We start from the raw sequence: 16,177 nt of genomic DNA on the forward strand, positions 1-16,177 counted from the left end.
TTAACTATTATTAATAGCTCCTTCCTGCCACCCTTTACAATTTACAAAGTACTTTCTCATCCATTATGTCACTCAGTCCAGCCAGCAACATGATAATGTCTAGGCTGCTTCAGCCTCCTGAGTATGAGTGGCCACTAAGAACTAGAGACACATCCAAAGAGGCACACATTAATGCAGTCACAGTGGATTTTGCTGCCTTCTACATGAGAGTGCATAGTGAAACACCTGGTTTCATTAAATTATGAGAATGTTATCATCAGCATAGTATAATTCTATCTTCCTGACCTCCCCAAATGCACTATTGAATACACTGAATTCTTGGATTGAGAAAACCTCTTATTTTCCCACTTTTCTTTCTCTCTGATACCCAGAGCAACTATAACAATCATCCCCCTTCTTGGCATTCCTAAAAATCTATTCTATATATCACCTAAAGTTTTGGTAAACCATTATCTTCTATTATCTCCCAAGATCTCAGAAAAATACAGAGTTTTTGAGGAGGAGTTCATTCTGATTACACATAGGTAAGAAATCCAATTGGCCCAGTCTAGTCAACCTATGGAAATCAGAATTCAATCCATATTTCAACATAGGCCTATGAAAGGACATGTTATCCCTACTTACAGATGAAGAAACCAAGGTTCCAAGAGATTAAATGATTTGCTCAAGATCTTGAACCCAAGTCTTAGACTCCAAATTTAACCTATGTACAGAAACCAGTAATTAAGTAACTGGGCTAATGCAAGTAAGAAAGAATGCTAGAACATTATAGATGTTTATTCAAAGAAACACTTGCTTTAGACAATCTGCCAATTACAGAAACAGTTTTTTAATAATTATGCAAATTTTATAGGCTCAGTTTCAAGTCCCTTGATCTCCTGGGACTCTATTAATTCACAAGAGGTTGAAATTCTCTTTTTAAAAAACATCGTCAACAACAACAACAGTCCCATAAAACCCTTGCAAACATTCATCATTAAGAAAACATACTCAACAAAGAAATGTTTACAAATTATTAAAAGAAACCCCCCAAATCACCAACATTTAAAATTTTTATTTCTTTTTTTTATAACTTTATTTATTTATTTATTTTTGGCTGCATCAGGTCTTCATTGCTGCACATGGGCTTTCTCTAGTTGTGGCGAGCGGGGGCTACTCTTCGTTTCAGTGCATGGGCTTCTCATTGCGGGGTGGCTTGTTGCGGACACGGGCTCTAGTGCGCGGGCTTCAGTAGTTGTGGCACGTGGGCTCAGTAGTTCTGGCTCGCAAGCTCTAGAGTGCAGGCTCAGTAGTTGTGGCACATGGGCTTAGTTACTCCACAGCATTTGCGATCTTCCTGGACCAGGGATTGAACCCGTGTCCCCTGCACTGGATTCTTAACCACCAGGGAAGTCCCAAAATTATATTTCTTTATTCAAATCTACTTAATAAGGACATACACTAGATCCTAAGGAGCACTAAGCTGTAATACCTCAGTAAGTTAACATCTAGTTTTAAGACTAGGAAGCAGTGTGTGTTACAGTGGAAAGAGTGCAGTGATTTAACCCTGCATTCTACTCCTATTAACTGCTACCAATGCTTATATGACCTTGAGTCTAAATATCATCTGTAAAATGAGGAGCTGGACGAGATGAGCCCTTAAATTTTTTCTTGCTCTGAAATATTGATCATCAACATTTTGTACATTTTTGGCCAACTCACAGCCTCCAGAAATTGTTTTTTTCTGAAACTATTTTATTTCCATTCAAGCAAAAGTTTCTATGATCTTCCTAAAAGCTTGTAAGCATCTGAGTTTTGAGGAAAGATGCAATTTTAAATGCTATGAATATTAACCCCCATTAAAATTGTTAAACACTATTAGAATTACTAAGGGTCCTAATTTTTGTATGATTCTATAGAGGAAGGACCTTGAATGTAGGAAATGCTGAATAAATATTTGTTTAGATGAATTGAACACTGCATTTCTCAGTAACCACCCATAATTATTTGATAAATACACTATTTTTAAAAATAGCAACAAAACATACAGTGAGAGAATGTATTAGGCTTCTCTGCAGTTGAGTTTTTTAAATTAATTGAGGATGATCATTCTCAATTATTAGAATGTTGAATGAGGGAGTTAGATTATATTTTTGAAGTGCTATGAAAACTAAAACCAATGTATAAGGACAGAAGATTGTTACTTTCAATGGAAATTGTAATTTCATTATTCATAAAAAGATAATTTCATTTGATTCAAAAGTAGAGGAGGGCTTCCCTGGTGGCACAGTGGTTGAGAGTCCACCTGCCGATGCAGAGGACACGGGTTCGTGCCCCGGTCTGGGAAGATCCCACATGCCGCAGAGCGGCTAGGCCTATGAGCCATGGCCGCTGGGCCTGTGCGTCCGGAGCCTGTGCTCCGCAACGGGAGAGGCCACAACAGTGAGAGGCCCGCGTACCGCAAAAAAAAAAAAAAAAAAAAAAAAGTAGAGGAAAAAATACTTTGCTTCTTAGTGGAAGTCACATATAACATTGGCTTTCTTACCAAAGAAAATGCCACTCTCTTGTCTCAAATTTTTAAATGAAGTTTTCTTACAGGAAACAGTTAAAGTGTTTCTAAAACATCCTTCAGTAAAAGATGATTCAGACCTTGAAGGAAGAACATCCTTTATGTGGGCTGCTGGGAAAGGCAGTGATGACGTCCTTAGGACTATGCTGAGTTTAAAATCTGACATTGACATTAACATGGCAGACAAATATGGAGGTACAGGTAAGAACTGGCAGACATATTCAGTTTGCTTTCATTCAGGCTTCAAAGTGTAGATGGTGCTACTTTGCAAAATTGTAAGTTGAAACCATCGTTCCTAATCTAATATTGTTTGACTTTCATCTTAACTTTTTAAGTTTAGGTTGCCAGGACATCACTCCAACGGCTTTATTTCTTCCAAGTATTATGGCTAAAATTAGCCTGTGTTTCTACCAAGTGAATCTTGGCATTTGATTTACAAGCCTTGTTGCTCCTTAGACATGATTGCGGGAACTCTTCTGATTATATATCTTTGTGTAAAAAAGAATGAACCTGCATTTTAAAACTATACATACCTAGCAATTATTAGCTATATTTTCAAACATTTAGAATTACATTTTAGAGAATGCAAACATCTAAGTATGTTCTCACCAGTCTCATTTAATATGCTCTTTTCTCAGTTTTGAACAGCATTGCTGCATCCTGAATCTCCCATTTCAGAGTTAACCTCCCATGTCTCTAGAAGCTTCAAAGCTTCAAAAGCTCTTACTAGGTGCTTCCTTTAATCTCTTTTTCTAATAAGAGAGCCCTCTAACCATGTGTTGATTAGTAAGAGAAGTATAAGTTTTTTAACACTCATTGTCACCTTAGAGGTCTCTTCCTTATATACTGCAGTCAGCCCTCCGTATCTGAGGGTTTTGCATCTGCGGATATGGAAGCCTGACTTGTATTCACTGTACTATACCATCTTATATAAGGGTCTTGAGCATCTTCAGATTTTGGTATCTATAGAGGCTCCTGGAACCAATCCCCCACAGATATCGAGGGACACCTGTATATCCAAATTCAAAGTCAGAAAGAGAAAGAAAAATCACACAACAGCACAATAACACTGAACAGAACAAAACCTCAGCTCTGAGCTTCTCAATGTTATGTTTTTTTATTTGTAGAAACATACTAGAGCTGTTTGCACCTACCTGTTATCCTGGATAAGATCTTTTTTGACCACCGACACTATTGATATAGCACTTGGGGGACAGAGGGGAATGGAGTTGCTACACCTCGTATCTCCCTCCCTATACCTAGACCATCGCACCTTCTAATTTTTTAAAAAGAGTTTTTAGGTAGTATCAATTTTGATAAAGGCTTTAACTTTTGAAAGTATTGAATATTTCTATACCAAAGCTTCATAGTAGACCTTAAGCTTCTTAAGGAGTATTGTATAGACACATAGGACATTGAGTTTATAAATGATCTGAATATTTAATTTTTTTGTCAGACTTGTATTAGTATGCAGTCTTTATCACTAGCATCACTCTTTGTTTAACTTTTCATGTATTTTAATAAAGTATGGGCTAGGATACTTGCATTCTATCAACCAAAGTTGCCTTTCTGATGTGCATCATGGTTGGGGTTGAGACATAAATTCCTCTCAAATTCATTCATCCCCTGGGCTCTTTATCCTAAGGAGATTTTATTATATGTCAGAGGTACCTTCCTGACATTTCTCTTCTATGCAGGTGAGTTCATTTCCATCATCCCTCTACAGAGTTGTTTTGCCTTAATTAAAAATGAGTTCTTATCAATAGCAATATATGGGTATTATTTGGATCTTGATTCAAATAAATCCATTACAAAAAAATTATAAAGCTCTCAGGAAAATGTGAACACTATCTGGATATTTGATATTACAAAACTTTTGTTAATATTTTTTAGGTATGAAAATGGGCCTCTCTTTTCTTTGCATGGCTAGGGCTGGGGTTCTGCAAACCACATTCCCTCATTCCCACATTCCCAGCCGGGGAGTCAGCCCATAGGGGGCAGTACAGGGAGACTGGAAAGCTGGAAGAGGAGCATGGGAGTGCATCTTCCTGTTTGCTTCCTATTCTTGTTTTTGTTTCCCGTTCCTGTCAGCATTACCCTAGTAAGTCTCACACAACAGAGCACTGAGAGCTTGTTCCAGTGGCAACAGTTAATTTCACTTTGCAGTTTTTCCAGCACCCACGGTAGCAGCCAAAGAGCACCCTCCTCAGAGATACCAGCAACAGCCAAGCAAAGCCCCTCCTCTGAGGTCTGAGTTTCAGCTCTGCCGGGTGCCTCTTCTGAGCGTTTAAAGTTGTAATAATTCCATCCTCTTCTTTTTGTTTCCTCAGTCTTAGAATTGCTAGCCATTTTCTGCATTTACTGCCTCTGTGATACCTTAGTGTTCCCTTTTTGCTTTTTCAGTTCTTCAGTACAAAGGTAGCAATTCTTCATATTGAATTCTATCTGTTAGAGTTATATGAGAGATACTCTGACTGATACAGTGGTTGTGTTTAAAAAAAGAATCCTTGTCTTTCAGACATACTAAAATATTCACAAACGGAAGCATATGACTCTAGAATTCTCTTCAAAAAATCAGAAGTGGGGGAATGGATAGCAGTTAGATGGAACAAGATTAGCCAACACATAATTGTTGAATCTGGGTGATGACAATATTGAGTTCACTGGGCTATTATTGCCTTTACTTTTGAATATGTTTGAAATTTTCCATAACAGAAAGTTATTGAAAATAATTTTTAAAGCTCCTAGGTAAACTTGTACTTTTTCAAAGAGGGAGCAGCAATAGTAGTCTAAGATTATGTTTTAAAATAAATGAAAATAGTCAGAAATGGGGAACTTCCTTTAATATCATTAATTCTATCTTATGCTTAATTGAAATTTTGTCTGTTTTTTTTTTAAATTTGACATTGATATTTGTCTGAAGAGTATCTGTTGCATACTTGAAGCCACATTACATAATTGTAGAATTTCAGAATTAAAAAGTACCTTAAAATTAAATCTAGTCCACGGTTTTCCAAACCATGTTCTTCGGAACAGCACGTTCCTATAGAGGTACCTGAAATGTTGCTGAGGGGTAAATGCTTAAGTGAGTAACCCTCTACCCCTACTTTAGTCAGAACCACTCAACTCTTAACTATTTTATATGTTGGATGTTGTATAAAATTTCATCTGGGAGAAAAAAAAAAGCATTCTTATGCTCTTAAATGTGAAAATCAAAGAACTCTCACAGATATATCATGCCTTAACTTGCCTTATAACATTCTCACCAGTGTTTTTCACCAAAGACATCTCCTCAGTGTCTTTCAGCCTCTGGTTGAACAGCTCCAATATAGAGAACCCATTACTTCCATCTTAATCTCACTCTATTAGGGTGCGCTTCCTTATACTGAGCTAAAATTTGTCAAACTGAATGTTCCACTCTGCGTTGTCTTGCATATGACACACTTAAGATTTTTGAAGTCTCTCACACCCATCTGAATCTTGTCTAGGCCAAACTAACATTCAGCCATTTAGGTCAGGCTTTTCAAACTCAAGTATGCATGAGAATTACTAGGGGTGTTCCCAGACTATATAGAGATCCTACATCAAATCCTGTCAACAAGTCCTGTTGACTCCACCTCCAAAATATAATCTAAATCTTTCTGCTTCTTTCCATCTCCATTCCTGTCACCCTAGTTTAAGCCACCAGTTTTCACCCAGTCAACTGCGCTAGTGTTAACTGGTCTCCCTGCTTACACTCTAATTTACTGTAATGCATTCTCAAAACAGCTAGAGTGATCTGTTGAAAGCATAAATCAAATATCATTCACCTACGTAAAGCCCTTCAGTGTCTTCCATCACTCTGACCTGTATGGCCATTTATGATCTGGCCTTTTCTACCTTTCTGACTTACCTCATTCTCACTCATTGTGCTGCAACTTCTTTGCCTTCCTTAAACACATAGATTCATTCCTATCCCTGTACTTATTGTTCTCTTTGCCCAGACTACTCTCCCTTGAGATCTCTGCTGTCTCTTTTTTATGATTTACTCTCAACTTAAATGTCAGCGCCTTAGCAAGGCTTTCCCCAACCACCAATCAAAAGTAATCCCCCAGTCACTCTATATATCAAAATACTTTTTACTTCTTTAATTATACCATCCATCACCATCTAATACTTAAATGTTATTACTTCAGTGTTTTTGTCTTGTTTTGTTTTGCTTCCTCTATGAGAATATAACCTTAGCTATCTTGTTCCCTGCTGAATTCCCAGCATTATATTAGTACCCAGTCCGCAATAGCTTCTCAACAAATCCCCAGGAATCTGCATTTCATAGGCATCCCAAGTTTGGTCCATGGATCACACTTTATGAAAGAAACATTATCCTAGGAAGTATAGAGCCATAATCCTTAGAAAGAATTGGCCCAGGCCTCTAGACAGTTATCCTGAAAAATTCAGAATTTAGAGAGTGATGAATTAAATAGAATTTCCAGAGTAATCTAAAGAGTGATGACATAAGCACTAGAGTGGAATAATGTAGGCGGGGATCAGCGTAACATGAAACTCACACATAGTCAAAATTACTCTTTCAAACCCCTTACCAGAGAGACTACATTCCATCTCACTTTTTTCTCCAATCTTGAAATGAATTGCTGTTTTTTAAATTGGGCCCTGAGGAAATAGCTGGCTTGCATTTGGAGTCATGTTGTATGAAAATGCACTCAGTGCAGTAAGATACACATACTCTCAGTACCATGTGGGTACACAGACCAACTGCAGGAATAGCACAGGTAACCAACTGAAGGAACAGTAGATTGACGGTCCCGTCACACAACCCCTCAGGGACATATACTAATTGAGTGGGTTTGTGGGCAGAATTGCCTGCATCATTTAAATCATTTCTCTTTGTCATTTTTTTGTTCTCTTACTCTCTTAGAAAGAGGAAAAGATAATAAACTAGTAACTGAGAAGAGGAGACCATTTCAGAACAGGATGGAAAGGAAGAAAACAGTGAGATGAGAAAGGTAGAAGGAAAGGGGAAAAGTGTGAGTAATACATATGAATAGAAAGGAAGATAGAAATCTATAAAAGTTAAAAAATAGAGAATCCTGAAGATTAAATTGCATTTAGCCAAAATGATGAGAAAATCAAAAGTGAAGAAGACACATAGTTAGGATAATAAAAAGGTAAAGCTGTTATTTGGAAGTTCTTCACTTTCTTTCGCTCCCTTTTTAGCTTTACATGCTGCTGCCCTTTCTGGCCATGTCAGCACCGTGAAGTTATTATTGGAAAATAATGCTCAAGTAGATGCCACTGATGTCATGAAACATACTCCACTTTTCCGAGCCTGTGAGATGGGACACAAAGATGTGATTCAGACACTCATCAAAGGTTAGTTAAGAGTGCTCCTAACAAGTCACTCTCAAAAGGTAGGATTTCTTATTCACCTTTTTTTTAATAGATTTATTTATTTATTTATTTATTTATTATTTTTTAAAAATTTTTGGCTGCGTTGGGTCTTCATTGCTGCATGCGGGCTTTCTCTAGTTGCGGCGAATGAGGGCTACTCTTCGTTGCGGTGTGCGGGCTTCTCATTGCGGTGGCTTCTCTTGTTGCGGAGCACAGGCTCTAGGTGCACGGGCTTCAGTAGTTGTGGCTCGTGGGCTCTAGAGCACAGGCTCAGTAGTTGTGGCGCACAGGCTTAGTTGCTCCACGGCATGTGGGATCTTCCCAGACCAGGGCTCGAACCCAAGTCCCCTACATTGGCAGGCGGACTCTCAACTGCTGTGCCACCAGGGAAGCCCCTGCATTTGCCTTTTGAAATATAGCTTTACATGGCAGAGAGCTGCCTGGGTAGAAGGATGGAGGGAAGCGCCTGGCATCGGGAAACTCAAGGTTCACTGCTAGCTCCATGTGTTAGTAGCTGTTCAATTTGCAAAGTCACTGCACCTGCCTGATCCTCAGTTTCACTTTATGTATAAGGGGAAGGAGTCCTACACTGACCAGCTCACAGGTTTATTGTAAGAATCTGAAGTAGATGATATACATGAAAGCTTTTTGCTAAGAGTAAAGCATTTAAAGGACTGTTGTTATATTTTTAAACTTCTTTTTGATAAATGCTCTCTATATTAGACATTTTCATTATATTTTTGCTTTTTCAGGTGGAGCAAGGGTAGATCTAGTCGACCAAGATGGACATTCTCTTCTACACTGGGCAGCGCTGGGAGGAAATGCTGATGTCTGCCAGATATTGATAGAAAATAAGATCAACCCAAATGTGCAGGATTATGCAGGAAGAACCCCACTGCAGTGCGCTGCATATGGGGGATATATCAACTGCATGGCCGTGCTCATGGAAAATAACGCAGACCCTAACATTCAAGACAAAGAGGTAGAAATTCTACGTCTTTTTTATATTGTCTGCTCCAAAGTGTTTGGAGCATTGCTTCTTTGTTAACTAAAATTAAGGAAGACAACAATTTACCAAGTGAAGAGATCACTCACAAATCTGTTAATTAAAAGTGATTTGTATTTGTCCATGTTCTCTTCTAGTCCTTGCCTATATATCCGTATATAGTTTAACAAAGTCATCATATAGAACGGGAACGGTTTGATAACTTTTATAAAATATATATACATGGCATATGATTATAGGTATATAAATATATATATCATATGATTTTACAAACCAAATTTTGTTTTGCTCCCTCAGAATTATCACCAGTACTTTTTCAGTTGGTATGTAATTTTTTCATAATCATGGATGCTTAATATTCCAAAGTTCTAAGAGCTTTCTGTAAAATAACTCATTCACTCCTCACAGCAAGTCTATAAAGTAGTTACTATTATCATCCCTGTTTTACAGAGGAGGAAATTGAAGCTCATGGAGCTTAAATAATTACTCTAAGGTGACAACAGTGATGGGAGTATTGGGGGCGGAGTCAGGTCCAAGCTATGCCTGTAACCTAGACTTTAGAATTAAATCAGTAACTTCCTATTGCTGGATACTTTTTCATTATTTATAGAACATGTTGCATTAATCATCTTTGTGCATTTAACTTTTTCCTTTTGGGTTATTCTCTTAGAATAATTTCATGTAAGTGAGATTTTTGAATCAAAGTAATGAATGGTATATGAATGTGACTAGGCTCTGATATATACTGTCACACCAATTATTAAAACACGCAGGTTAATCTATGCTTCCCGCAGCTATGTAGCAGTGTATTGATTTCTCTCAATTTAGCCAATATTGACATAATTTGCTAATTTACTTACTTTAACTCTTAAAAAATACTAGCATATTATGTTTTCCAAGTCAGAAAATATATTCCCTATTAATTCATTGAATAAGTATTTATCAAGATTGTTACTATCTGTGAAAGTAGCATAATGAAAAATGTGTAACTTATGGTCCCTATACCAATGTTATTAGAAATGCATCTTTTATACTTTGTTGTACCTTTTACATTTTTTTTACAAGTTCATACATAAGTAGTATATTACTTATGTAAGCTACTTCCCACTTCTGTTAGTTTTCATGTGTATTGTTTTGGACTATCCAAATAAACAATCATGCTGTCTGTGAACAATAACATTTTTATTTCTTTCTTTCCAATTCTTATGACTTTCATTTCTTTATCTTGCCTTATTGAACTAGCTAGGACCGCCAATGCAATGTTGAATAGAACTAGTGATAGCTGACATCCTTAAGTCATTCTGGCTTCTCAGGGGAAAGCTTTAAATATTTCACCATTGAGTATGATGTTTGCTCTAGGTTCTCTCATATTTTTGGTTGCTAAGAGTTCTTCTAAATCACAATTAGCTGTTTAATTTTCATCTGATACTGTATCTGCATCTATCAACATGATTGTTATTTTTTCTACTCTTTGCTATTAATGTGGTGAATTACATTGATTACATTGGCCTACTTATGATATATTTTTTTTTTTTTTCTTTTTGCGGTATGCGGGCCTCTCACTGTTGTGGCCTCTCCCGTTGCGGAGCACAGGCTCCGGATGCGCAGGCCCAGTGGCCATGGCTCACGGGCCCAGCCGCTCCGCGGCATATGGGATCCTCCCAGACCGGGGCACGAACCCGTATCCCCTGCATCGGCAGGCGGACTCTTAACCACTGCGCCACCAGGGAGGCCCTATGATATATTTTTGAAATATATGTATTGATGGATTTTTGTTTGCTAATATTATGAGATTTTTGCATTTATGTTCATGAGAGAGATTGACCTATAATTTTCCTTTCTTGTATTGTCAGGTTTTGGTAGCAAGGTTACATTGACCTTATAAAAAGAGTTAGGGAGTAGTCCCTCTTTTCTCATTCTCCTAAAGAATTTGTGTAAGATTGTGTTAAATTCTTCTTTAAATGTTTGGAAGAATTCCCTGCTGAAGTCATCTGGTCTAGGGGTTTTCTTTGTGCAAAGGTTGTTAATAACTGATTCAGCTTCATTAATAATTAAAAGACAATTCAGATTTTCTAATCATTTTCCGTTCAGCTTTGGTAAGTTGCACTTTTTTGAGAAATTTATCCAGTTTATTAAAAATGTCAAATGTATTCATATAAAGTTCATCATACATTCTCTTTTCTATTTTATGTCTGTAAGACCTGTAATGATTTCCTCTTATTCATTCCATACATTGGTAATACATGTTGTCTCTTTTCCTTTTTTAAAAAAATTTCAGTCTTGCTTATTCATCTCTTCAAAGGACTCCAGTCTTTTTTTATTTTCTATATTTTAAGTTTTTCACTATTTCATTGGTATTTACTCTTATCTTTATTATTTCCTGCCATCTGCTTCCATCAGATTTGATTTAATATTTTTTAAAAGATTCTTTTGATGAAAATTTAAGTCATTGATTTTTTTCAATATATGTATTTAAGCATGTTTCTTATTCTAGAGCATGCTTTAGCTGCATCTTACAAATTTGGATAAATTGTACGAGCACTATCATTCAACTCAAACACTGTCTGATTTCCATTTTGATTTACTATTTGACCCATAGATTATTTAGAAGTGTGTTGTTTAATTTACAGGCAGTTGGACATTTTCTCATTATCTTTTTGTTATTGATTATATTGGTTTCCTATTGCTGCTATAACAAATTACCAGAAACTTAGTGTCTTAGAACAACACAGATTTATTATCTTACTGTTCTGGAAGTCAGAAGTCCAAAATGTCCTAAAAATCAAGGTGTTGGCAGGACTTCATTCTCTTTGGAGGCTCTAGGAGAGAATCTCTTCCTTGACTTTTCCAACTTCTAGATGCTGCCCACATTCTGTGGCTTGTGGCTGCATTCCTCACAGCTAACAGTGACTGGCTGAGTTTCGCTCATGCTACATCACTCTAATATTCACCTTCTGCCTCTCTCTGTCACTTACTTATAAGGGCCCTTGTGGTTATATGGGCCCACCTGGATAATCCAGGATAATCTCCCCAACTCAGAGTGAGCTGATTAGTAACCTTAATTCCATCTACAACCTTAATTCCCCCTTTCCATTTACTATGACATAGTTACAGATTCCAGAGATTAGGATGTAGACATCTTTGCAAGGGAGTTCCTTATTCTACCTACCGCACTGATTTGTAGCTTAAATTTTACTGTAGTTAAATAACATACTCTGAACTATTTTAATCTTTCAAAAGCTTTTGAGGCTTTACGTCCCCACACATGGTTGATTTTGGTACATGTTCTGTGTATACTTGAAAAGGGTACTAATTTTGTCATTGTTCGATGCAATGGTTTATATACATATCACTTAGTTCAAATTTTACATTGTATTGTTCACGCCTTCTATATCTTTACTGCTTTTTTATCTATTTGTTCTATTAACTATTGTAAAGATGGGTTAAAAATCTCCCACTGTGGTTATGGATATGACTATCTCCCCTTTCAATTTTGTCAATTTTAATCCTGTATATTTAGAAGCTATGCTATTATGTGCATACAGATTTAGGATTGTGATAGCTTCCTCTTTGACTCCTTTAACACTATGAAGTATTCCTTTTTATCTCTAGCAATGCTTCAAGCCTTTTTTATCTTTCATGACATTGAAATGTTTTAAGAATACAGGCCATTTATTTTATAGAATTTCACTCAATTTGAGTTTGCCTAATGATTCATCATAATTAGATTCAAATTTTACGTTTTGGGTTGGAATATTGCATAAGTGATATTGAATTCTCAGGGTATCACTTCTGGAGACATATGATGCCTCTTAACATAGTATTAATTTTGATCATTTGGTTAAGATACAGTCCATTTTCTCCACTGTATACTTAATATTTTCTCTTTTTGTAATTAAGCAATTTGAGAGAAGTGTTTATATATTTGAGTCATCATAAATAACTATGTGTCCAAAAATACCGACACCAGATGTACTTGATTTTTCTTTATGCTTGTAGGGAAGGACAGCTTTGCACTGGTCCTGTAACAATGGATACCTTGATGCCATTAAATTACTACTAGACTTTGCTGCTTTCCCTAATCAGATGGAAAACAACGAAGAGAGGTAAGCCACTGAAAAAAGGAATGTATTGTTGTTCATCTCACATCCTTTCTGCCATATCTTAAAAATCTCAAGTTTAGATATTGGTTCAGAAATAATGAAATATATATTCAGAAATCAGAAATAAGTATATTCATAAGGAAACACTACACTAAGAAATCCTGAACCAGAAGAAAAAAACAAAAGTTCTATGCAGTATTGATTTAGAATCATGGGATTTTAAAGCTACTCAGAACTTTAGATATTACCTAGGGCAAGCTCACATTTTCCAGATGAAGAAATTAGGGCCTCTGGCTTTTGGCTAGTAGCATCAAGTCAGGGGAGTCCTGACTGACCAGGACTACGAATTCAGTTAGGCCAGTGGAATGTGTTATATATTCAAGAAGTTTCTCTTGATGAAGAGGATATTATCAGTTAGTGGACAGAGGTGCCACCATGCAGCATGAAAAAATAAGGAGAAACTAAGATGAAAGTTTGGGATTTTAATTTAAATACAGATTTCTTGAATAATATGAGATCCACAGATTTAGGCTGGAATTGTTGTCCAAGAACCCAGGTCCAATAAAAAGGACTAGACATGGTGTGAAGTCTAAGCAAGAGAGATTCTTGATGGTCTTGGATCTAGGAAGATTCTAGTAACTTATAGGTAACGAATAAGATGGTAATCAGATTTCCATCCCTGAGTCCCCCCAGCTCAGGTCTGTGCTTTAGTTTTCATTGTTCATGGATGCTGTCACTAAAATGGCCCTGCAGTGACACCATCCCCACACTCTTGGTCACCACCAGCTCCTTCTGTCAGGAGGTGGGAAACTCTGTAGGAAAGAGGCTTTCTCCAGGCCTGCTGTCTTGGAGGAAACATGGGGCCTTCATCTTTCCCACTTCTTTCAGAACCTTTCCCCATTAGTTATACCTCCATCTGTTATTCTCCAGTTCTCTTTCTTCTGAAGTTTGTCTTCTTTGCCTTCTCTCACACTGTCTTCCCTGCCTCCATTTCTTTATCATCACATTTAGACTGAAACCTGTGTCTGAATGGTCACTGACAAATTCCTAGTTGATAAATCACATGATGTTTTCATGATGTCTTCTCTGCCCAACCTCATTGGCCTTTCTCTATCTCCTTTCTATTGCCTCCTCTTCTTTACCTTATTGAGCCTATGTCTTCTCTAAGCTTCGGTGACAGTATATTTTCTTCTATTTTATTTTATTTATTTATTTATTTTGGCCGTGCCTCGCAGTTTGCGGGATCCCCGACCAGGGATCAAACCCTGCAGTAAAAGCACAGAGTCCTAATCACTGGAACGCTCGGGAATTTCCCTAATTCTCTTCTTTTATTATTATTATTATTTTTTTTTTTTTGGCTGCTTTGGGTCTTCGTTGCTGCACGCGGGCTTTCTCTAGTTGCAGTGAGCAGGGGCTACTCTTTGTTGCAGTAAGTGGGCTTCTCATTGCAGTGGCTTCTCTTGTTGCGAAGCATAGGCTCTAGGTGCGTGGGCTTCAGTAGTTATGGCACGCGGGCTCAGTAGTTGTGACTTGTGGGCTCTAGAGCACAGGTTTAGTAGTTGTGGCGCATGGACTTAGTTGCTCCGCAGCATGTGGGGCCTTCCCAGACCAGGGCTCGAATCCATGTCCCCTGTGTTGACAGGCAGATTCTTAACCACTGCACCACCAGAGAAGTCCCAAGAGAAGATATATTTTTTAAAGGAATCTGCCTAAACTCACACATCTAGAAAGTAGTCAGTTGAGATTCAAATATATAACTATATGACACTAATACCCATCTTTTCTAAATAATATATTTATCAAAAAGGTATGCAAAAAAAAGGTATGCACACTGTACAAAATTTAAGGGCATTTAGTAAAACTAAGTGTCCCACTTATCCCCATCTCTGAGGCAACTAGCTTCCTCCCCAGAGGCATCACTGTCACCAGTTTCTTGGATAACTTCTAGAGATATATTTTACATAGATGAGCACACAGGGATGTGTTCTTTTTGTATCAGTGGAGCACACCATAATACTGCTCTGTTTCTTACTTTTTTCTCTTTTCCTTCATTCAACAAGTCATCCTGGAAATTGTTCCTTATATATGCATATACCACAATAATGGCCACATTATGCAGATGACTTTATTACATGGATGGCCTGTACTTTATTTAACCAGTCCTCTGTTGATGGAATTGAGGTTGTTTCTGTGCTTCTATGAATATCCTCGTACATACAGCATTTCACACAGGGGAGCATATCTATAGGATAAATGCCTGTAAGTGAAATGGCTATGTCAAGGGCAGATCATGAATAATTCCTGTATATCATGCCAAAGTGTCTCCCCAAAGATTTAGGTAGCATACGGAGAGCCTGTCTCCCTCCACCCTCGCCAGCAGAGTGTGTTATTAAACTTTCTGATCTTTGCTAAGCTGATCATTAGATTCAAGTGCTCACTCATATTAGTCTTAAATTGTATTTCTCTTAAATGAGTGAAGTTGAACATATTTTTATATGTTAGGAGCCACTAGTATTTCCTGTTTGAAGAACTTTTATCTTTGTTTGGTATTTTTGCCTTATAAATATTTGTTATTTTTATGTAGTTGGATTTATCAATCTTAAGGTTTCTGAATTTTTGTATCTTTTTTGGAAAAAACTTTTCACTCCAATATTTTATTTTATTTTATTTTATTTTATTTACTTATTTTTGCGGTACGCGGGCCTCTCACTGCTGTGGCCTCTCCCGTTGTGGAGCACAGGCTCCGGACGCGCCGGCTCAGCGGCCATGGCTCACGGGCCCAGCCGCTCCGCGGCATGTGGGATCTTCCTGGACCGGGGCACGAACCCACATCCCCTGCATAGGCAGGCAGACTCTCAACCACTGCGCCACCAGGGAAGCCCCACTCCAATATTTTAAAAAATATTCCATGATTTCTTCTAGTACTTTCATGGTTTCTTTTTTTTTTAATATTTAGATCTTTGCTTCATCCATTTTGGAATGAAATGTGATGTAAGAATCTTTTTTTTTTCCAGATGGTTGCCCAGTTGTCCCAACTCTATTTAATAATCTATCCTTACTGTGGTGATTTAAAGGGCCATCTTTATCATAGACTAAATCTCTCCATTTGGAGGTATATTTTTCATTTCATAA

At 37.4% G+C, this 16,177-nt stretch overlaps 1 protein-coding gene across 5 annotated transcripts in view; it reads left to right on the plus strand.

The window, feature by feature from the left end:
- The window catches only part of INVS (inversin), a 150,056-nt gene that overhangs the window by 84,075 nt on the left and 49,804 nt on the right, over positions 1 to 16,177 (plus strand). For all 5 annotated transcript variants that reach the window (XR_009532773.1, XM_060101074.1, XM_060101076.1 and 2 more), the window contains 4 exons: positions 2,578 to 2,749; positions 7,763 to 7,918; positions 8,689 to 8,918; positions 12,942 to 13,048. Coding sequence is in view for 4 of the 5 variants with exons in the window: in XM_060101074.1 (XP_059957057.1) it covers positions 2,578 to 2,749; positions 7,763 to 7,918; positions 8,689 to 8,918; positions 12,942 to 13,048 (665 nt within the window). In the remaining variant the exon portion in view is untranslated. The remainder of the gene's footprint in view (positions 1 to 2,577; positions 2,750 to 7,762; positions 7,919 to 8,688; positions 8,919 to 12,941; positions 13,049 to 16,177) is intronic.

The sequence above is a fragment of the Mesoplodon densirostris genome, chromosome 6 (genome assembly GCF_025265405.1).
Source record: "Mesoplodon densirostris isolate mMesDen1 chromosome 6, mMesDen1 primary haplotype, whole genome shotgun sequence".
NCBI classification, from domain to species: domain Eukaryota; kingdom Metazoa; phylum Chordata; class Mammalia; order Artiodactyla; family Ziphiidae; genus Mesoplodon; species Mesoplodon densirostris.